Source organism: Protomyctophum parallelum (genome assembly GCF_964188405.1).
Source record: "Protomyctophum parallelum genome assembly, chromosome: 13".
Classification (NCBI taxonomy): Eukaryota; Metazoa; Chordata; class Actinopteri; order Myctophiformes; family Myctophidae; genus Protomyctophum; species Protomyctophum parallelum.
In genome coordinates this window covers 3497945-3519870 of record NC_139708.1, presented here as the reverse complement: position 1 = coordinate 3519870, position 21926 = coordinate 3497945, and the positions used below count along the sequence as shown (strand labels likewise).

The following is a 21926-nucleotide window of genomic DNA, read 5'->3' as shown; positions in this document are numbered from 1 at the left end:
GCAGACCTATATATATATTGAACTGTACTTTCCTGTGCTTTTTTCTGCAAACTGTTAATAATGTATTTAATCAATCAATCAAAGTAACACCATTGCCTAATTAAGCAACATTTTTCTAGTCTTTGTCTGTTGCATTATTGATGCAGTCCCATTTGAACAGAACCTTTTTTCTTTGTGCACTCTTTTACTCAAGGACTGCTGCAACTTGGAATTGTCTTTTTGCTGCAACTTGAAGGTTATTATTATTATTACTATTTTTTTTTTTCAACGTTTTGAAAGTCAAGCATCTGTGGTGTGGTGGTAATGATCTGCAGAACCTTCTTTTTGCTCTTGTATTGTTGCCAGGTGAGCTGAGCTCAACAGCAGAGGGAGCTGATGATAGACATGAATTACTGAGGGTGTAGCAGTGCAGGGGTCTTCATCAGGAGGCCCAGAGTTACTACAGAGGGGCTGCCAAATCTTTGTGTGATTTTTACATTAACCACTTGAACCCTAGCATCTCTATTCTGAGGGAAACATATAGCAGCAGATCTTGCAGCCCAAGCCAGGTGTTGTGAGCTCGTAGTTCGGCTATTTTCGGCAATGTGGTTTGGTGTTGAGGGGAAAAGGAGCAAACCAAGTACAGAGACAATGGTCAACTCTGCTTAGTGTTGAGTGGTTAAATGTCTACCATTAATGTACACAATAGTCAATGCAACTATCTATGACAGTTTAATCTGCAACATAAATTACATTTTAACAATTATGTAGTGGGGGGGGGTCCCTGCTTCATCTCTCTCATCTCACTGAAGGGGTCCATGACCTGAAAAACGTTTAAAGCCCTATAAACCACACCAAATTGTCAAGGCGGTTTTAGCGTGGTCCCTGCGGTGTGATATGTCCTGTTGCACGTTGACCCACGCTGACCCTAGTGATCCATGGAATTCAATGGACCAAACCACACCAAAGGGTCATGACGGTTTTAGTGTCCTTGCAACCGTTTGGACCCAAGGAGTTGGTTAGGGCTTAAGACCCCGTTAGTAGTGTCTTAGAACACAGAAAGAGAAGAACAAAATGTCTTTCTTTTCAAGCATTTGAAGGCTCAGACTTAGTTGAAAAACAACTACTTAAAAAATATAAGTTTTATTCAAACAGCATATAAAAAAACAGTGAATTGTATAAAATTAACAAAATAGCAAAGGATTGTTTTGAGCAATATTCTAAGAGTCATATTAACAGTAGTTTGGACATTCAAGGTCTCAACCTCTTTACATTAATTGTATCACAGGCTATTGACATTTGTTTCCCCCCCCATGGATAAAACGTTCTGTGAAGCATGAAGAATGATGTCTATAATGCCTTCTAAACATATCACTGTATAATTATAGTCATAAATAAACCTAAGGCTTTATAACAATAACCAAACATTATAAAGCTTTATTTAATTCAGTGCATTATAAATATGTTTATAATGCGTTATAGACATGGGCTTCAAAGAAACTGTTACTGTAACGAGTTAACATTACTGTTATTATACAGTATACTCATACTAACATGCTTACAGGCAAAGCTCTAGCGCAGCTACATGAAGAAATATACAGAAATATATTACGAACACAAAATGTACACATTAAATCCATCAAATTTCCTTCTGTGATGGTTATATTTTAAATACAATACCTTAAATACAGCAAAACAAAGTTGTACACAGAACGGACAAAAACCCAGACATACTGTACAGCTAAAGAGGAAAAGTGCTGGTATTTGATGGATAACATTGTAGGGTTGTCTTTGTGGGTCAGATTCAGTACCTGAATGATTCAACAAGCCATGCTAAGACTGAGAGCACCCGATTCAAGCAGGCTGTGATAATATCAGCCCAGTGGTCCTTTTTTCATCTTAAAATTACAACATAAAAGATATGTAAAGTATTACAGTAAACAGTTTTTTTTTTCTCCTTAGCTTCTAACGTAAAGGCCAGCTTATAGTAAAAGACAGTACTAAACATTTGAAATGTAAAGCTGAGGACAGTAATTAATCATACAGCTTCCTGAAGATCTCATGTCAGGGATGTCGTCTTGACCTTGGTGGATGTTTCTGAGGTCAGCAGTCTGTGAGTCTTCAGATACCAGACTCCCCCGTGTTCTGCGTCTGGACACTCTTGGATAACTGAGGATTAAAGAACGTATAAAAGCACAACACCGAGAGAAAGTAGAAATTGTCTGCGGAACAGATTTGGTCTGGAAGGGAAAAAAGAAGGGGCCAAATGTAGACACACTCCTGGGGGACCCCGGTCAACAATAGGGTGTAAGTGGTTAATATATCTAAGACATTTGAGCTTTGTGATTCAAAATATCTATCTTGTAAGGTAGCTTACCGGTGCCTTGCTTGACTGGGAGTTGCTGAAATCCGAGTACTTTTTCTTCTGGGGTGAACGGATTCTGGGTATTAACTTCCCATACTCCTCTCTCACCTACAGGGGGCAAAATGGAGCACTCTGTAATGAATCTGCATTCAGGTCTGAGGTCATCATCAGTAGTCATTGCACAGCTCATTGCTCGTCAAACAAAGTGCTTTTCAATTGTCTCGTATTAATAAGTGTGTCAAACCGGTTTAGAGAGCAGGCAGTGCAGGACGAACAGCATAACCCCCTGTAAGCTGTTGAGGAGGGTGAACAGGTACGATAAAGCTATGGTGCTCTGGTCAAACTGGAAACAACCAAAGATCCACATGGTGCCCAGCACACACAGCTGAGCCACCGCAGTGATGATGAAAGCCCTGCAGAGGGAAACGTTACATGAAAGCCCAATTCATGCTTCCGTGACGAAGGTTGTTGAGCAACACTTTGCACGACACGTTGTTACAGGAAGAATTAGGCAACCGCCAGCCCAGAATGACTGGGGCTTTTGATCGCTAACTCACTTGATTTTGCGTAACTTGTCGAGATCAGGGTTCAAACTGGAGAACTTTTGTGCCAGCTTCCACACAGTGATGAGGAAGAAGAAGATGTTGATCTGAAAGGTTTTACAAGATTAAGAAACATTTATAAGTGTAAAGTAGCTCTATATTTGGATAGTAATCATTGCTATAGACTACAGTTTGTGTTCACTAACACAGCTCTCTATCTCTCTGTCTCTCTGTCTCTTTAGGAAACAGAAATTACATTTTTAGGTTGGGATACAAATTCAATCAGGATACACAGGAAGTGAAACTGGAAAGAGAGCAGAGAGAGCCCTGTTACTGAACAAATACACCGGCTATAGCTACTGTCGCCACATAGAGCTTTAATGTACGTGGTTATTCAATTTATTATTTACTCACCATAATGATAGCACAGGCAGGGCCGAAGAAACCCCAGATAAACCCACCTTCCAAGCTCAACCAGCAGCTGTGAAACACATGGAAAGGTCACCGCATTGGTGCTTGTACGGAGGCTAAAAAATGGTATGGAGAGGGGAAAGAATTAGATCAAATGGGTGTCACTGTTGTAAACTCACTGTCGCTGAGTGCCGTATCCTTTGGAATTGGCTATGGCAGAGACGATGACGATGGCAGCAGGGACGCCATAACCCCCTGTCATCATGTAGAGAGGCCTGAACGCCGTGTTGAAAACCAGGACCACCATCCTGAAGAGCTGGATCCCCTCCAGACACATCCAGCAGAATGCTGCCAGGTAGAAGAAATGCAGAAGACCTGCTACTACAGCACAGCCAGTCTGATGAGGAGAGGAGAGAGGTGGTTTAGGAGAAACAAAACATCTACTACAGCACAGCCAGTCTGATGAGGAGAGGAGAGAGAGGTGGTTTAGGAGAAACAAAACATCTACTACAGCACAGCCAGTCTGATGAGGAGAGGAGAGAGGTGGTTTAGGAGAAACAAAACATCTACTACAGCACAGCCAGTCTGATGAGGAGAGGAGAGAGGTGGTTTAGGAGAAACAAAACATCTACTACAGCACAGCCAGTCTGATGAGGAGAGGAGAGAGGTGCTTTAGGAGAAACAAAACATCTACTACAGCACAGCCAGTCTGATGAGGAGAGGAGAGAGAGGTGGTTTAGGAGAAACAAAACATCTACTACAGCACAGCCAGTCTGATGAGGAGAGGAGAGAGGTGGTTTAGGAGAAACAAAACATCTACTACAGCACAGCCAGTCTGATGAGGAGAGGAGAGAGGTGGTTTAGGAGAAACAAAACATCTACTACAGCACAGCCAGTCTGATGAGGAGAGGAGAGAGGTGGTTTAGGAGAAACACAACATCTACTACAGCACAGCCAGTCTGATGAGGAGAGGAGAGAGGTGGTTTAGGAGAAACACAACATCTACTACAGCACAGCCAGTCTGATGAGGAGAGGAGAGAGGTGCTTTAGGAGAAACAAAACATCTACTACAGCACAGCCAGTCTGATGAGGAGAGGAGAGAGGTGGTTTAGGAGAAACAAAACATCTACTACAGCACAGCCAGTCTGATGAGGAGAGGAGAGAGGTGGTTTAGGAGAAACAAAACATCTACTACAGCACAGCCAGTCTGATGAGGAGAGGAGAGAGGTGGTTTAGGAGAAACAAAACATCCTGAGAAATGACACGAATCAAATAGTGTGTTGTTTAACCATCTTACACTATTTTGAGGCAACCCATTACATAACAATATTGAGCAATGTGATGCATAACTTATTAACTTTTAGAAATCAGTTACAGTCAACATATTTCCTTTAGAGACTTTGTTATTTCTGGTTTTATTTTCAAGTTAATAATTAATTCATATGGACACTAAATACAATGCAAACGATGGTCTACCATTCAGACACTGAGCACATAATGGCCAGTGCTTCTGTGCTTGTATACTGCATTCTGACAGTGCACCCCTGTGACGTTTTTCATCGTTAGATTAGATCAGAGTTCATATTGTCCCCCGTAGGAATATTTAGTTTTCACAGTCTGTTCACACATACCGTTTCCACAGTCTGTTGGGTTCACACAGAAACACAACGAACATAGGGTGCATATTTATTTACCTGGTTCTCTGTGCGGGAGATGCCGGCGAGGAAGATGAGATTGGCGATGAAGAGGCTGAGGCAGAGGTGCAGGTGAATGGTGTTCCGGGGACTCTGGATGGAGCGGATGAATGCGAACGTGAGGATGCACAGCAACAGGCACAGCAACGACAGGGACAGTCCCACATAGGTGATCAGCTCCAGCTCGAATGGATGCTGTTGGCAGGATGAAGGGGGTTGCGATTACGAAGGGTTATTTCATAGGCCAAGTGGTTCCCAAACTGGGCATCTGGGCCGGAAATATTACCTAAGAAATGTATTTTGTATTTTGAAAATAACCGATTTACAAGCTCACAGCGCCTGTTGTGAGCTTGCAGATCGGCTATTTTCACAATGTGTATCTGTGGAACCGGGTCAAACTAAATTGAACGCCTCAACTCCTACAATTCCCAGTGCTTGTCAGGGTGTGGGGGGGTCCCCGGTTCAAATATGGGGGGGGGGGTCAATGTTTACACTTTCAGAATGAGATTACCACTCAGGATTTTACTCTTATGCAACAGGGGGCTCTTAACCTTAAACTCGTAGAGAGCCATGAGCACAGCGAAGCTGCTGAGATGGTTGCAGGAACAGACAGTGAGGTCCGAGGTGCTGTTCACAACGCTGCAGCCACGAGAGGACCACGCCCCGCCGTCCATGGTGGGATCCCAGTAGACACAGACGTGGTTGCGTTCATGTTCCTGTTAAACACATCAGACATTGGCATAACCTTTGTGTAACAGATTGTCAGTCATCCTGCAGACATCGATCATAAGTCCTGAATTGTGAACAGTAAGGTTTAGAGGAGGGCCCTTGTTGCCGAAGGGTTGCCGGTTCGATTCCCCGGACGGGCAGGAAAAAATCTGGGTGGGGAAGTGATTGTCATCACTCACCCAACACCGCTGAAGTGCCCTTGAGCAAGGCACTGAACCCCCAACTGCTCCCCCTCTGGAGTTGCTTAGTGGCCAACAGTATAAGACTGTGGTTGTACTGGTCAGCTCCCAGGTTTTAATGTGTGTGTGTGTGTGTGTGTGTGTGTGTGTGTGTGTGTGTGTGACTGTGTGTGTGTGTGTGTGTGTGTGTGTTTGTCTGTGTGTTTCTATGTGCAGGGCGTTGCTGAAAATGAGCACCTGTGCTCAGCTACTTCCCTGGGTAAAACAAAAAGAAAAGAAAAAAAGGCCAAGGGTATTGTTTCTTGCCTGTTTCAGGTGGCCGAAGGTCAAAACCACTGGATCTTTGAGCAGGTCTGTGTCTTTGTTGCTAACGGAGGCCGTCACCACTTTGGAGTTGATCTGGAAGTCTTTGCTTGGTTTAATTCCACGGACACTTTCCAGGTCCTTGTAGCTCAGCAAACACACTGTGGTAAAGCCTGTAACAATCACACACAATGACACAAGACATACTTGATCCAGATGACATCCATTGGATTCATAATTGTGTGATTAAAGTATGGGGAGAGGAGAGATTTTCATATTTTATACCTGGGTAAGAGGAGGCAATTCCTGCAGCAGTCTCCCACTGGATGTCCAGATGGGCATGCTCAGAGGAAGTCAAGGACAGGGCTCCCTGGGGTGGGTCAGCGTCCCTCCGTATCGATATTTCCAACTCTGCACCAAAACAATAAAATAGATTTCATATCTTTACATGCAAGTATTGTGTGGCAGTAAAGGAGTATAGGAAACGCATGAAAAAAACTAACTGGGTGAAAATAGGGGTTACAAAATCATCGGATAAATAAACAATTATGATTATTGTACTGTATATTTCTCAGTGAATGTAGAGATATTCTCACATTCGGAGATCTCCACCCAGCAAATCTGATATGTCTGGTGAAAACTAACTTCAATAGAGTTGCAAAAAAATGGGTGGTAGAAACAATTCTGAGATAATAAAACTGCATTAACGAGGCTTACTTAAACCCCAGCATCTGTATTACGGGGGAAAGCTTTAGCTGAACATATAACAGATCGACAAGCTTGTCAATCGGCTACTTTCAGTGAAAGCTTTCCCCACAATAACAGAAAACTAACACATTAGTATTGAGCCCTGATGGGGTTTAAGTGATTCAAAGCAGTGAGTGTAGGTTGGTTAGGGGCTGTTCTAGCAACTACATTGGAGATGTCAGACATATCATCATCTAGGCAGAGATCTCTGATTGTCTGGCCACGTTAGACATACGTTAAAACAGTATATTCCGGATATACGTTTTATTTTTATTTATTTGTACCTGTGTGATTACTCAGAAAGGTTTTGCTTTTCTGAGTAATGGGCATTTTGATCATGGCCGCCATCATCTTCACAGCGTTCTCCACTATGTTCAACACGGTGGATACATCCTTGTTATCGTCGATGTCGCCACCAGACATAAGCTTGTCTAGTAGAGTCAACAGTCTCTATTGGCACAGAGGAGGAGGAGGAGCAAACATGTGAGGAGGAAGGAACACAACTCCGGAAACAGAAACAGAAGAATCAGAGGCTTTCTGTCTCTGTGCTATTTCTGTTCCGTGTGTATATATGCAGAGTACAGTGTTATGTTTAAGCATCTCTACATCGCGTTACAGAACGGGAGGTCACCGCAGCACGACCTCCCATTTCTATGCCTGTAAAAAGAAAAGGCACATTTTCAGCTATTAGTTTGAAGTGGTACAGTAATACCTTCAGCACGAGGTCTGCATTGAAATCTGTTCCAGTTGGAGTTTCATTTGTCGTGAAATCCAGACAAGTGTCGTTCAGTTGTTTCAGTAAATCCTGTACTAGCACTGGTAGTGTCTGGGAATGAGAACATTAAAGAGAATGCGTTTTATAATACTGTATATGAACAGTGCTGGTGACATTGTGTCAGGTATATATCTAGGTAACATCTACAGTACCTGGTTTTCTCTAGTCGTGAACGCATCACACTTCAGCTCTGTGTAAAAAGAACCATCGGTTGGATTTGTGGATTTGTTGGACACTTGTGCTTGGTGAAATAAGTATGATTTAGAAACAAATCATGATGTTAAGTGATGAACGGGAGGTCTCACCTGCACAACGTGACTCGGTGTTGCCATAATTAGTGAAGCCTTGGTGGCATGCACAGTGATAGCCACCGTTGTCTGTGCGATGGCAGGTTCCATTTCCACAGATGGTCTTATCAATGGTGCAAATGTCTTGAACTGATCAATGAGAGGAAGAGATATTTAGTAGGTGTTGTAAACTCTAAGTACTGGACCCTCGTCTGGTTTGACAGACAGGTAGTTTAACCCATTCTGACCGGGCACCCATTTTGGTGTCAGCATCATGTTATGCTTTAGCTATTGAAAAATAGCAGATCTACAAGCTCATATCGCGCCACCGAGTGGCGCGATACGAGCTTGTAGGTCTGCTATTTTTGAAAAATCGAAGAACGACTGACATTTTTATAGAATCTGATCTCAGGTCAGAATGTGTTCATCAGACCAGTGTGTGTCCGGCGGAAACCTTGTATGAATCTGATCTCAGGTCAGAATGGGATAAAGTATGCTACAGATCAGTCAGTACATATCAAGTACACTGTGTCTCACGGTCAAGTACACAGCCATGGGCCATCATGATTAGAACAGTTGGTTTCACATCATATCGCCAAAGCGGAACAGCACATTTTGTGGTACAGATAACAGCCAAAACGTACTTTAGAGCTTGGTGGGAAGTAAACAAATGACAAATCGTCAAAACAACAAAAGCATTTACTTTCCTGAATTATGTTTCCTATCAAGGAGATAGGTGTTTAATTTCCATTTTCCTTCCTTATACTTTTCTTTAGTTTTCATGGAATTCTAAATGTTTGTTTTTTTTTGCCTTGTGTAAAGGCACATTGAATTGCCTTGTTGAAAAGTGCTATACAAATACATTTGCCTTGCCGTACATTTATGCAGCAGTGTGACAAATGCACAGATTAGGCCTACGGTTGATGTTAAAGGAAGTCACCACTTGCAAAGTATTATGAGTTTATGACGCATACATCAACATCCTACATACTGTACGTCAGTAAAGGGCATGGACAGCAGTAGACCTACATGTAGGCAGCAAGCCAGTGTGACAAATGCACAGACTACTGTGGCTGCTTTCACTGGCGTCTCACCTGAGCATGTAACATTGTCACGCTGATGAAAATTCTTTAATTCGCGACTGTTGATAAAACCATCCTCACAGGTGCAGTAGTAATTTCCGATTGTATTGGTACACTTTGCATTGGGTCCACAGATGTCGGGGTCCTCCACACACTCATTGATATCTTGACGTACATGAATTAAGAAATGGATATAGTTTGTTGTTGATAGTTTAATATTTCATGCATGAATGTTGCAGTAAAATTGAAATGATCAATGAGAGGAAGTAGGTTTCACAACATTATCACCAATAACGGAAACAGCACATTTTGTGGTAGATACAGCCCAACACGTAGTTTAGAGGAAGTAAACAAATGACAGTAAACGGTAAACAACAAAAGCATTAACTTTACCCCAATATACCATTAGCAATCATTTACAATTTAAAAGTGCACGGTCATCCAGTAAAATGTCATATTCCTCACCTTCGCACATCCCTTCCTCCTCCTCCTCTGTGAAAGTAGATTTCCCAGATCTCAGTTTGAAGCCAGTGTTGCAGACACAGTTGTAACTTCCAATTGCATTGTGACATGCTGCGTTCTTTCCACAAGGCCCACCATATACACACTCATCAACATCTAGAAACCAGGGCGAAAAGAAGACATCCTGTGAAACACGGCAAACGAACAGAATCTATAGAACACTGTTGATGCTAAAGGAAGTCAAAACTCACACTTTGTTATGACACAGACATCAACACCATACATCAGTAAAGGACAAGGAAAGCAGATTGCAGTTGATTCTAAATGCTGTTGCTCGGGTCCTTGCTAATACCAAAAAGGTGGAGCATAATATCACTCCCGTTCTTAGAAATGTACAATGGCCAATGGCTCCTTGTATGTCTATGACGTATTGAATGGTTTAGGGCCAACATATATTTCTGTTCTTGTGTGCCGTCAGGTCACCTGGGACAGGTCTGCTTTGTGTCCCTAGAACCATCAGGTCTGCTTTGTGTCCCTAGAACCATCAGGTCTGCTTTGTGTCCCTAGAACCAACAGGTCTGCTTTGTGTCCCTAGAACCAACAGGTCTGCTTTGTGTCCCTAGAACCAACAGGTCTGCTTTGTGTCCCTAGAACCAACAGGTCTGCTTTGTGTCCCTAGAACCAACAGGTCTGCTTTGTGTCCCTAGAACCATCAGGTCTGCTTTGTGTCCCTAGAACCATCAGGTCTGCTTTGTGTCCCTAGAACCAACAGGTCTGCTTTGTGTCCCTAGAACCATCAGGTCTGCTTTGTGTCCCTAGAACCATCAGGTCTGCTTTGTGTCCCTAGAACCATCAGGTCTGCTTTGTGTCCCTAGAACCATCAGGTCTGCTTTGTGTCCCTAGAACCATCAGGTCTGCTTTGTGTCCCTAGAACCAAAACTAAAAGTGGAAAAGCAGTGTCCGGTTTTTATGCACTACATACAGGTTTTGTCTCGGTCCTTTAAACCATTCTGACCTGAGATCAGATTCATACGAGGTTTCCGCCGGACACACACTGGTCTGATTAACGTTAACCCATTCTGACCTGAGATCAGATTCTAGAAATGTCAGTCGCTCTTCGATTTTTCAAAAATAGCAGACCTACAAGCTCGTATCGCGCCACTCGGTGGCGCGATATGAGCTTGTAGATCTGCTATTTTTAAATAGCTAAAGCATAACATGATGCTGACACCAAAATGGATGCCCGTTCAGAATGGGTTAAATAAGACATTTTGATTTATTTAATTTTAAATATTCTTCTGCACTGCAATGTCACTTTATATTTTATTTGTATCTATTCTATTCAAATGTCCTTTTATAGTGTGTTTTTGCTCTGTGTCTTGAATAGGTGTTTCCTATCAAGGGGATAGGCATTTAATTTCTTAAAGGTATATTCAGTGATTTCACTCAAAAAACCTTAGGTTTCGTTTTTGGCTGTGGGACCCAGCCTTTCGTCCAATCAGGATAGAGAGTCAAAAACGAAACCTAAGGTTTTTTGACCCCCAGGGGTTAACTGGGGACAGGGAGGAACTCCTTATATGGTCAGCACACTCTATAGTAGGGAGGATTATCACAACAAAACAAAAAAAATAAGTGATATTTGAATTAAGTGAAATCACTGAATATACCTTTAATAATTTTTCCTTTCCTTTCCTTTTAAAGAATTCAAATGTCCGTTCATTGTGTGTTTCTTTTGCTTCGTGTTTTATGTAAAGCCACCACTTGCAAAGCATACATCAACATCTTACTGTACATACGTCAGTAAAGGACATGGACAGCAGTAGACCTACATGTATAGGCAGCAAGCCAGTGTGACAAATGCACAGACTACTGTGGCTGCTTTCACTGGCGTCTCACCTAAGCATGTAACATTGTCACGCTGATGAAATCTCTTCAACTCGCGACTGTTGATAAAACCATCCTCACAGGTGCAGTAGTAATTTCCGATTGTATTGGTACACTTTGCATTGGGTCCACAGATGTCGGGGTCCTCCACACACTCATTGGTATCTTGACGTACATGTATTAAGAAACGGATAACTTTTAATATGTGATGCATGAATGTTGCAGTAAAATGCAGACTATCTACCTGTGGTGTCAGCTACCGGTATTCATATTTTAAAATGATACCTATGCATGTTGAAGGGGTGGCAGCGGTGAAGCCCTTCTCACACTCGCAGCGGTAGCTGCCGATGGCGTTGATACAGTCTTGTTTGTCACCACAGGGTGACACCACATCATCACATTCATCCACGTCTGGGATCAAACGCCAAGAGATGTGGATGAGGAAGGACAGAAGGTGAACACAGGTTAACAGTAATCACCAACTGATTGGGTGCTCCTCCACTGGATGTGCTGTAGCGACTGATGATGTCTAAATACTATGTAAGATAGAAATAAACTCAAAGGTATTAGACTCTTACCTACACACTTTCTTCGTCCCACCTTTTGATAACCTGGACCACAGTTTTGTGACAACACAGTCACCACGAGGAGGTTAAGAACTGCAAAGAGAGAAGCATCCTGTCAGTCAATAATTAGCAGACGAAGGGGTTGTCTCCCGGTTCTGACGATTAATGCAATAATGACATCATTGACATCCATGCTGAATTGCTGATGCTATCTGACCATTTGGACATATTCCAATGTGGATACATGCAAACCACATCTTCCAGAAGGAGAACAGTTACAGGTACAGTATATCCCCTCCATTCTCTGTCCCCGTTTCCTTAGATTGTCCCTCCCTGCAACATCTGCATGCAGGATTTGCCCATATTGAACCTGAGCTGCACACGAACCCACTTCCTCTGCATGAGGAAACCATGAGCTGACATGGCTCTGTTAGATGACTTTATGTCCTCAGGCTGTGTGAACGAACAGCTTAAAGGACAACTTTAGTTTTTTTCAACCAAGGTTCATGTTTTAGGATGTTATCAGAGAAAGTAAAAGATCAGTGTTCATTTCTTTTCATTTGCTGCTTTCTTTAGTTTTAGGGATTTTAGCTCTTTTTGACAGGGGGGCGGAGGCATTTGAGCATGGGGCTAAATATGTATTATATTTATTTTACAAAATATTATGGTGATTTTTATTATTTATTATTTACTATAGTCCTAATAAACCCCAGGAAATTACATCTGGCCACAGAAGATCACATGATCTACTCATTCTACTGAATGTGAAGGTAGCCTACTGGGGGAAGGCTTATACTGTGTGTATAGGCTCAATATGTCAATTTGTCACATTCAATACTGTGATCTTTTGTGGCCAGATGTAATTTATTGGGGTCTAGTAGGACTATAGTAAGTAATAAAAAAATAAATTGCCATAAAATGTTGTAAAAAAATACATATTTAGCCCCATGCTCGAATGCCCCCGCCCTCCTGTCAAAAACTGCGAAAATCCCTAAAACGAAAGAAAGCAGCAAATGAAAGAAAGTTAACACTCACCTTTTAGTTTCACTAATAACAACCTAAAACATAAAAAAACTAAAGTTGTCCTTTCCACAAGATAGGAGGATGGTATGGGAAACTTAATTAATTTATATAAGAAAATAATAGATTTGTCTGTGTTCATTGTGGATGAGTTTAAAGGATTTCTTATTATAACCTATTGTTCAGCAAATGTCTAATATTTGTAACAAATTGCTGTTCAATGTTGATTATTGTGCCATTCTGGGGTGGGGGGAGGGTTGTTTTGTTGTCTGTCTTTTTGCTTTTAGTTTTCTAGTGTATTTTTTTTTCCTGTATTTTTTGTATAGAATAAATAAATCTAATACCGTATTTGTGAAAAATATGCACTGTATTTATTTGCCATCTGTCATTCAATTTAGCAGCAGGCCATTGTGCATGTCGTATGACAGAATGTTCTAAAATTGGTACATTAGCTGTAAAATCCCCATTGATCTGGGGCTGCTTGGGGGCTGCTTTCGCTCCTCACCACACTGACTGAACCACTCATACTGAGAATGTGTCAGCGTCACCTTGTTGTGATCGCATGGAAACAGAGAATGAATGCTGTCTTGTTTGAGGGAGAGGAGTGCATCGGTGATTCGGTGTACAGTACATGACTGTGTGTGTGTGTGTGTGTGTGTGTGTGTCAGACAGCAGATATCAAGGGTGCTGTGGGATACCGTAATAAGATCTACTGTGTTCCGCATTACCGATTCCCTGATATAAAACGAACTGTCTTCCATCGTATTCAACAATGACACATTTCACTGTTTTGTGTTGGTATTAAGTCACCTTGTGTGCATTTGTTGTTCACTTAGCCTAGAGAATTATCTGGATTTTCAGAAAAAAAGTGAGTGCGGCTGATGTTCAATGGCTTTATTATTTATCAGATTATTCATATTAATTCAACAAAATATAAAATAATGTATTAAATTAACAGAAATACATTTCACCAATACAACAATTTAACTACATTGTTGTGATTAAAAGTACTTATATGATATCCAGAATATTTACATTATTAATTATTTTGGAATGAGCTACTAAAATAAGATACTAATTTAAAATCAATAACTTAAACCCTGTCGTGTACATCAAATTGTTCTTCTATTCAGTTTTTTCAAGGAGTTTTTTTAATGTTCTTCTATATTCGCCAAATGTTCTTCTGTTTTTGGCTTTTTGCGGACTGTGTTCGCTGTTATGAATGAGGGAAGCTATGGGTTAAAGGGGTTACATTTGGTCAGCAGCCAGTGGGCTTCCCTTTTCTGACCAAATGTTTTCCCTTTCTCTGAGATTTTCTTTTCCGAAGGCCCATCTGTGGAAACAGATGTGACATTTAACTCACCCAGTATCAGGAGGGTCCTCTTGCTCGTCATGATGAAGAAACAAATCACATCCACTCCTCAGTTTCAAATGGCTGTGCTGAACAGTAAGCAATGTCCTGACACTTACGGTACATGCACCAAATACAAGCTTGAGAAATGAGTGGGTGAGTGGCTATCTCGTCAACCCCGCAGCCGGCCCAACTCTTTCCGTCTGCCTCTCTCTCCACTATTTGAATCTCTGTGTGTCTGCCAAAGCTCAACTGCTGTTGCGCGGCTTTCTGGACACACTTTCAGCTGCTCTCTGACTGAGTCACGCCTCTGAGGAAGAGAAGGAGGAGTGTTGGAGGCATCATCATCAGGCTTCGCTTCGTGGTACTTTTGGTTGCTTCAGCAAAAAGAGGTAGTTGTGTGTGGGGACTGGGGAGGGGTAGATGGAGGAGACCAGGGTGTGTGTGTTCTGTACTCTGTAATCTGTACTCATTGCCAAGTGTTCCACAATGCCAAATCGCAACGTCGATGTGGTCAACAGTGTTTATCAGAGGGCTCCCCCCACTCCTGTGTCTCTCTACCACGTCCCACGCAGAACGAAACACTCCCCAGACAGTTCCTTTGACCTCTGCAGACTGTGCCGAGTAGATAAGAGGTCACAAGAGTTGCTACAGTGTGGGGTCAAGTAAGTCACTGTGGGAGAGAGTGTTGGGCTGGTTCATTGTCGATGTGATGACATGTATATGGCTTACTCCCTTTGTCTTTGACTTCATCTGCCCATGCAGATAATGATCATACACGTAATTGAAATGGTCCCACGGGCCTAACAAAGGATCTATGCCAACGTCAGTCTGTTTTCTCTATACTTCCACATGATTCAATCATGTTGTATTTTATTTTTAAGTGAACTGCCTTGGGACAGACTACTATTTAGAGTCAGGCTCGGCTTGTAAAGGACAAATTCATTATTTTGTTTACTGCTACAGCACAGCCAACCACAATAGCCAGAGCTGTGCAATAATGGTGGATTTGCACTAAATGAACACCTCTGTCGATGAAATGCCCCAGAGGTCTGTGTCATTTTAGGGTGAGGTTTGTTTTGGTCCATGCTCGTGAACAATAGGGAGGACATTGTACTTTGTGTGCCAGCTAGGGACAATGTTGATAGACCTCTGACATTGGGCCGCAGGGACTAAACACAGCACTTCGTTAGGATGAGGCTGAATGTGAAAGAAAATAAAACCCTGGGTACCGAGGCTGTGATGAGGCTGAATGTGAAAATATAACCCTGGGTACCGAGGCTATGATGAGGCTGAATGTGAAAATAAAACCCTGGGTACCGAGGCTATGATGAGGCTGAACTATTTCACTGCCACTTTAATTTAATGTGAATGCCACTGACCACGCTCTGATGTCACCGTCATATGACTTCACTATCTTCTTCCATTAAAGATACTTCTGCATTTGTCTGCACTTAAAATACCTCGATTCCAATGAAATATCCACCATTCAAAAAGAAACAAGGTTGTAACTGTCACATTAAATGAATATCTAATAATGTAATTAATAGGTGTGGTAGATATTGGAGGATGACACACATTGTACGTCTTTCCTCTGACTAAGCATGGCGATAAAAACTAGTGAATAGAAAGTGAGATTTAGGAAGGAAAACATATAGTTATTATACCTGGTGGAGATGAATAACAAACCGTGTGCCCAGTACCACACTTTATTTGCAAAAACATTATGAGTTTTCTCCACTAATAACAAAAGGAGGAAGTTTGCTCACCACACCAAAAGGACATTTTTACAGTGTAGTATTAATTCTACTTTCTAACATACAGTGCATTTAACAAACTCTGGAGCTATTACACAGTGACACAGGATAATAAACAGTTAAAAACAGAGGCCATAAATCCTTCAACAGTAAGTAAGTGACAGATTTTGGTCATTTTCTCAAGTCTGAGTCACAAAAAATGCTGTATATTTATTTTTTCTTGTGTGTGTGTGTGTGTGTGTGTGTGTGTGTGTGTGTGTGTGTGTGTGTGTGTGTGTGTGTGTGTGTGTGTGTGTGTGTGTGTGTGAGAGAGAGAGATTTCCACACTTGGCAAGCGTCCAGGGGTTATCCTGTTATCTCCCAGCCCTGTTCCTGCTCATACAGATACTGCTACATGTATAGTTTTAGATGTTTTGTATTCACCATGTTTGTTTTTTTGGGTGAACGTTTTCTGAATATTCAAACAATGAAGAGACTAGGGGCCTCTGCATGGACCAGCTGTCTCAACAACTTCCTGAGGCCACACTGGAGACTCTATATATGGTCTGGCTAGACCTGAATCTACACATCCTCAACATTCATTTAACCCATTATTAAGACCCTGTTCTCACACTTTCAAGATGTTTCCAAAATGTTCAAAAACAGCAGATGTACAGATGTGCCATTCCAACTCTTCATGCTTTCCTGACCTTTTCCTGAAAGTTTTCTGAAAATGCCTGTTTTTCCTGCAGGTTTTATTCACTGCCTTTCTAATTCTACTGTTTTGCTACTGAAAATAAGTGTCCAGCAGAGGAACCCGATCTATTCAGCAATAGAATTAACATACAACACCATGGCAAATGCCCCCCCTTTCTCACTGACAATTTTCTGTTTCTAAATGCTCTGACAATCTACTGAATTGTTCCGTTTCTGATAATGCACTGACAAGTGACAACCTAATGAATTGTTCCGTTTCTGACAATGCACTGACAATCTACTGAATTGTTCTGTTTCTGACAACGCACTGACAATCTACTGAACTGTTCTGTTTCTGACAATGCACTGACAATCTACTGAATTGTTCTGTTTCTGACAATGCACTGACAATCTACTGAATTGTTCTGTTTCTGACAATGCACTGACAATCTACTGAATTGTTCTGTTTCTGACAATGCACTGACAATCTACTGAATTGTTCTGTTTCTGACAATGCACTGACAATCTACTGAATTGTTCTGTTTCTGACAATGCACTGACAATCTACTGAATTGTTCTGTTTCTGACAATGCACTGACAATCTACTGAATTGTTCTGTTTCTGACAATGCACTGACAATCTACTGAATTGTTCTGTTTCTGACAATGCACTGACAATCTACTGAATTGTTCTGTTTCTGACAATGCACTGACAATCTACTGAATTGTTCTGTTTCTGACAATGCACTGACAATCTACTGAATTGTTCTGTTTCTGACAATGCTCTGACAATCTACTGAATTGTTCTGTTTCTGACAATGCACTGACAATCTACTGAATTGTTCTGTTTCTGACAATGCACTGACAATCTACTGAATTGTTCTGTTTCTGACAATGCTCTGACAATCTACTGAATTGTTCTGTTTCTGACAATGCACTGACAATCTACTGAATTGTTCCGTTTCTGACAATGCACTGACAATCTACTGAATTGTTCTGTTTCTGACAATGCACTGACAATCTACTGAATTGTTCTGTTTCTGACAATGCACTGACAATCTACTGAATTGTTCTGTTTCTGACAATGCACTGACAATCTACTGAATTGTTCTGTTTCTGACAATGCACTGACAATCTACTGAATTGTTCTGTTTCTGACAATGCACTGACAATCTACTGAATTCTCAAATGAAATGGCACATTCAAAGCACAGCACGAATGTGCTGAAATGTGTCAGTAATTCACTTATTTTAATTAGTGGTGCAAGTAATAACATTTATTGCTTTTAATCATGAAACGTATGTAAACTGTGATAATCTCCCGCCCTCAAAGGTGTGATAGTATGATATTATACAGCAAAGTTGGTGAAACTCTGCTACACACATAATGACTTCTTGATGTGGTTTGTTCACAGACAGACAGACAGGGTCACAGGGGCGAGCGACGTTGAAACTCTGCAGAAGAACCAAAATGCGTATTGTGATCAAACAGAATCATGCAGGATGTAGAAGCAATCTCTATACAGCTCACATACTGCGCTGAGGCCTGTTTGACATCAGTCTTTTTAAAGCTGATATATTTAACCGAACCCACAGTTCTCAACCACTTCCCCCCGAAGGTGGAAACTCATGTGACCTCAAACCTACACTAGGAAACGTACAAAATATGAGCACCCTTCATGGGTAGGTCTTTCATGAGATGACGCACCTGACAGATTCATTACAGAAATGTTATCTAGATAAAAATAAAACATTGACATTTTTAAAACTGGTTTCTCAGTCCAGAATGGTATTCACAGGATTATTTTGTTTGTTTTACATGATGTAGCTTTTTAGGAGGCTATAGTCGTCTATACGTGAATGTGAAGTACATTGTAATAATAATAATAATAATAAAACTTTATTTGTATAGCACCTTTCATGACATGAAATGCAGCTCAAAGTGCTTTACAGAACAATGGAGAATAAAAGAAAAGCAAGGCAATGACATTAAAAAACAAGCAGTAATGCAGTACAGTGAGGACATGAAAAATAAAAAATATAAGATCAACTAAAGGCAATGTTGTAGAAGTGGGTCTTGAGCTGACCTTTAAAAATGTCTACAGAGTCTGCCTGACGAAGGTACAGAGGGAGCTTGTTCCATGCCGACGGCCCGTAGAAGCAAAAAGCTGCTTCCCCGTATTTTTTAGTTGCCATTTTTTGGGGCAAAGCGAGCAGGCCGGCGGTGGAAGACCTTAGGGGGCGGTTTGGGACATATTTAGGCAGGCAGTCATGTAGGTAGGAAGGTGCGAGACCATTGAGAGCTTTATAGACAAGTAAAATAATTTTAAAATCAATCCTAAAAACAACCGGAAGCCAGTGCAGCGATTGTAGTATAAGTTATCCCTCTAAGACCCAGCCATTAATTTCTACTTGCAAAAAATAGATTTCAACCTTACTACTACTTTGTACCTACTAGGACTAAGACTAAAAAATATGTTAAAAAAAAAAAAAAAAAAAAAAGTTTGATGAAAGAATTATAATAATTATATAATAATTATAAAATAATATAATAATTTAATAATTTACATTTGGGGGATATCTTTCACAATAATGAATAAAACATGTTCTAGACATTCTAATGATCACAAAAATAACATATATTACAATTATTTTACCTACTTTTATTAGGGTAAAGGTCAAAAGTCTTAGGTTAAAAAATGTTCAAAATTGCACAGAGTCCAGACATTTTTTTTTCGTGAGAATTTCAGCCTCTGTGGGGGGTATTTATATGCAAATATCATGACCAATGGCATTGAAATGGCATTGCAATGAACATCACTGATGACGTTTAGGTGAAAAAAGAACAGAAAAAAGTAATAATAATTTAGTAATTAATTAAAATTAAATTGTTGCTAAAAAGCAACGCTGGGACTTAGAGGGATAAAGTGCTTTGGAGAAATGCACTGAATGCAGACCATTTCCATTTACAAGAGCAAAGCATGTGTATGTGTGTGTGTGCGCCAGGGGGGCAGTCAGACAGATATTTTGTGAAGCCTGAAAGTTCATATAATGGCCTGTTGTGGCGCTGTCACTGGACCCAAAAAAACCCATAGCCCCATAGAAGTCCATGTATTTGGGCCCAACTTCACCTAGACTGTATTACCTTAATAAACATGGTCATGAATACTTTCTGCTTCCAGTCTCTAGTTTAAAGTCTCATTTCTAATGTCATAATATTCTTTTTGGAAAATTATGGTCCCATTTATAAAATAAATGACCATAAAGTCGCGTATGTTCTGAGGGGCGTGGCTACCGTTACAGTCTATGATCGGGATCCCCCACCCACTCGAGTCAAAATAAAAACCAACGGAGAAGAAGGGGGGAAGTCCCGCCTCGTTGTCTGGGCCAGCCAATGGGCCAGCTGGGCCCAAACGGAGCAGCCAATGGCCAGCTGGGCCCAAACGGATCTAGAAAGATGGCGACTTACAGTGCAGGAATAACAGGTTTCTTTTTACGTCCATGTTAGACCCGGGGAACGCTTTGTCCATATTTTTTACAGTCTATGGTGTGCGCGCATGTGTGTGATTGTCTGGAGCTAATCTCGCAAACTGCTTGACCAATCAGCATCAAACCTCGTATGCACTATCTATGCAAGCTGCCTGCCACCAGGCTGAATTTAGTACCTCATTTGTTTCCCCACATGACGTTTTAGGGCCGATTCATACTCCTATTTTACCGCTGTTTCGGCGCTGTAGTGCCGAAATGATTTCGGCTCGTCAGAAATTTTCAGTAGCACCGAAGAGCCGACTTTAGGACGGTATACCCCCCCCCCCCCCCCCCCCCCTGAACCTCAAATGACGTCAGCTCTACAGAGCCGAACAGAGTTTTATTCGGCTTTAAAATAGTCGCCCCTTATTTTTTCCGAAATATTTAACTTTATTACATTTTAGAATGCAAATGATTGGGGCTCAGATTGGCTGAAAACCTTGCCTAAATGTGGAGTCATACGGTTTTTGATTGATTGATTGAAATATTTATTAACAGTTTGTAGAATTTACAGTACATTTTAAGCACAAACTCAATACAAAGACTGTCAACTGTGAGTGGACGACCCAATTAAGCATTACACTTGTTTACAACAGGGTCCACATTGTTCAATTCATCAAAACATTTAAAGACATACAAACATTTAGAGACATACAAATAGACATTTCTATGTAGCTAAGTTCATCATATGGGAAGCAAAAAAGGGAAAAGATACAATATACAGTGAGGGAAAATGGGGTGGGGGGGTGGGGGGGATTCAGATTTTACAGAGGCCAGTTTCGAATTGCAGCCATCCGTAGGTGCCCTTTGAGAGCGGTTTTGAAGGAGTCAAGGGATTCACATGTCTTAATGACTGTTGGTAGGGCGTTCCACATTTTGGTGGCATAGGAGCGAAAAGAATTTAGTCCCTTGTTTGTGCCGAATCTGGGTTGTACATGGTTTGTTGCACTCCCTCTGGTGTTGTGGGTGTGGACTTCGTTTACATTAAGGAAGTATTTAGACAGGTACATGGGTATCTTGGTGGTGTATCGAATCTTGTGGACCAGACCCATTGCAAGATGCTGTACTCTGTCGTCGACCCTAAGCCATCCCAGCCAGTCAAAGTGGGCAGGGGTGAGGTGGGTTCGGGGGGTGAGGCCAAGTAGGAGCCTGACCAGTTTGTTTTGGGAGGTCTGGAGCCTTGTTTTAAGGGCCTTTGAGGTGCTGTGGTACCAAGAGGTGGATGCATAGTCAAAGAAACCTTGTACGAGGGCTCCTGTTAAGGTCTTCAAGGTGTTTTTGCTGACCAGTGAGGAGATCCTGTAAAGGAATCTTGTTCTTTGATTGACTTTTTTGATTACGTTGGTGGCCATCTTATCACCGGAAAGATTGGCCTCCAGGATGGAACCTAGGTAGGTAATTTGATCTTTTCGTGTGATAATATTGTCACCCACTCTAACCAAGAAGCCATCTGCCTTGCTGAGATTACTATTTGATCCGAAGAGGATGGATTCAGTTTTTCCCAGGTGTAAGGATAGTTTGTTATCAGCGAGCCAGGTGCAGATTCTACCGAGTTCAGAGCTGAGGGTCTTTTCAACCTGCAGTTTGTTCCT

At 41.4% G+C, this 21926-nt stretch overlaps 1 protein-coding gene across 4 annotated transcripts; it reads right to left on the bottom strand.

The window, feature by feature from the left end:
* Window positions 1-1091: 1091 nt before the first annotated feature.
* Window positions 1092-14814, bottom strand: adgre5a (adhesion G protein-coupled receptor E5a). 4 transcript variants are annotated; one of them, XM_083779891.1, is made up of 20 exons: window positions 14389-14814; window positions 12018-12098; window positions 11725-11850; window positions 11452-11604; window positions 9559-9711; window positions 9106-9258; window positions 8030-8161; window positions 7877-7914; window positions 7662-7775; window positions 7234-7399; window positions 6488-6613; window positions 6206-6375; window positions 5543-5707; window positions 4992-5186; window positions 3477-3694; window positions 3301-3367; window positions 2902-2993; window positions 2589-2757; window positions 2357-2452; window positions 1092-2148 (listed from the first exon to the last, which is right to left on the bottom strand). In XM_083779891.1, exons 1-20 carry the CDS (start codon window positions 14417-14419, stop codon window positions 2101-2103), a joined length of 2493 nt encoding a protein of 830 aa, XP_083636017.1. In that variant the 5' UTR covers window positions 14420-14814; the 3' UTR covers window positions 1092-2100. The 4 variants fall into 4 exon arrangements, with proteins under 4 accessions (XP_083636017.1, XP_083636018.1, XP_083636019.1 ...); XM_083779892.1 differs by lacking the exon at window positions 11452-11604; XM_083779893.1 differs by lacking the exon at window positions 9106-9258 and having other exon boundaries at window positions 8030-8155; window positions 14389-14812.
* Between the last annotated feature and the right edge of the window lie 7112 nt (window positions 14815-21926).

What these genes read in the sequence shown, in the direction of transcription:
- adgre5a (XM_083779891.1), bottom strand. Translation starts at nt 14,419, where the DNA reads ATGACGAGCAAGAGGACCCTCCTGATACTGG. An exon ending in CACCCCTTCAACATGCATAG is followed by an intron (nt 11,605 to 11,724) that starts GTATCATTTTAA and finishes ATGTACGTCAAG; the next exon opens with ATACCAATGAGTGTGTGGAG. An exon ending in GGATACGGCACTCAGCGACA is followed by an intron (nt 3,368 to 3,476) that starts GTGAGTTTACAA and finishes TGTGTTTCACAG; the next exon opens with CTGCTGGTTGAGCTTGGAAG.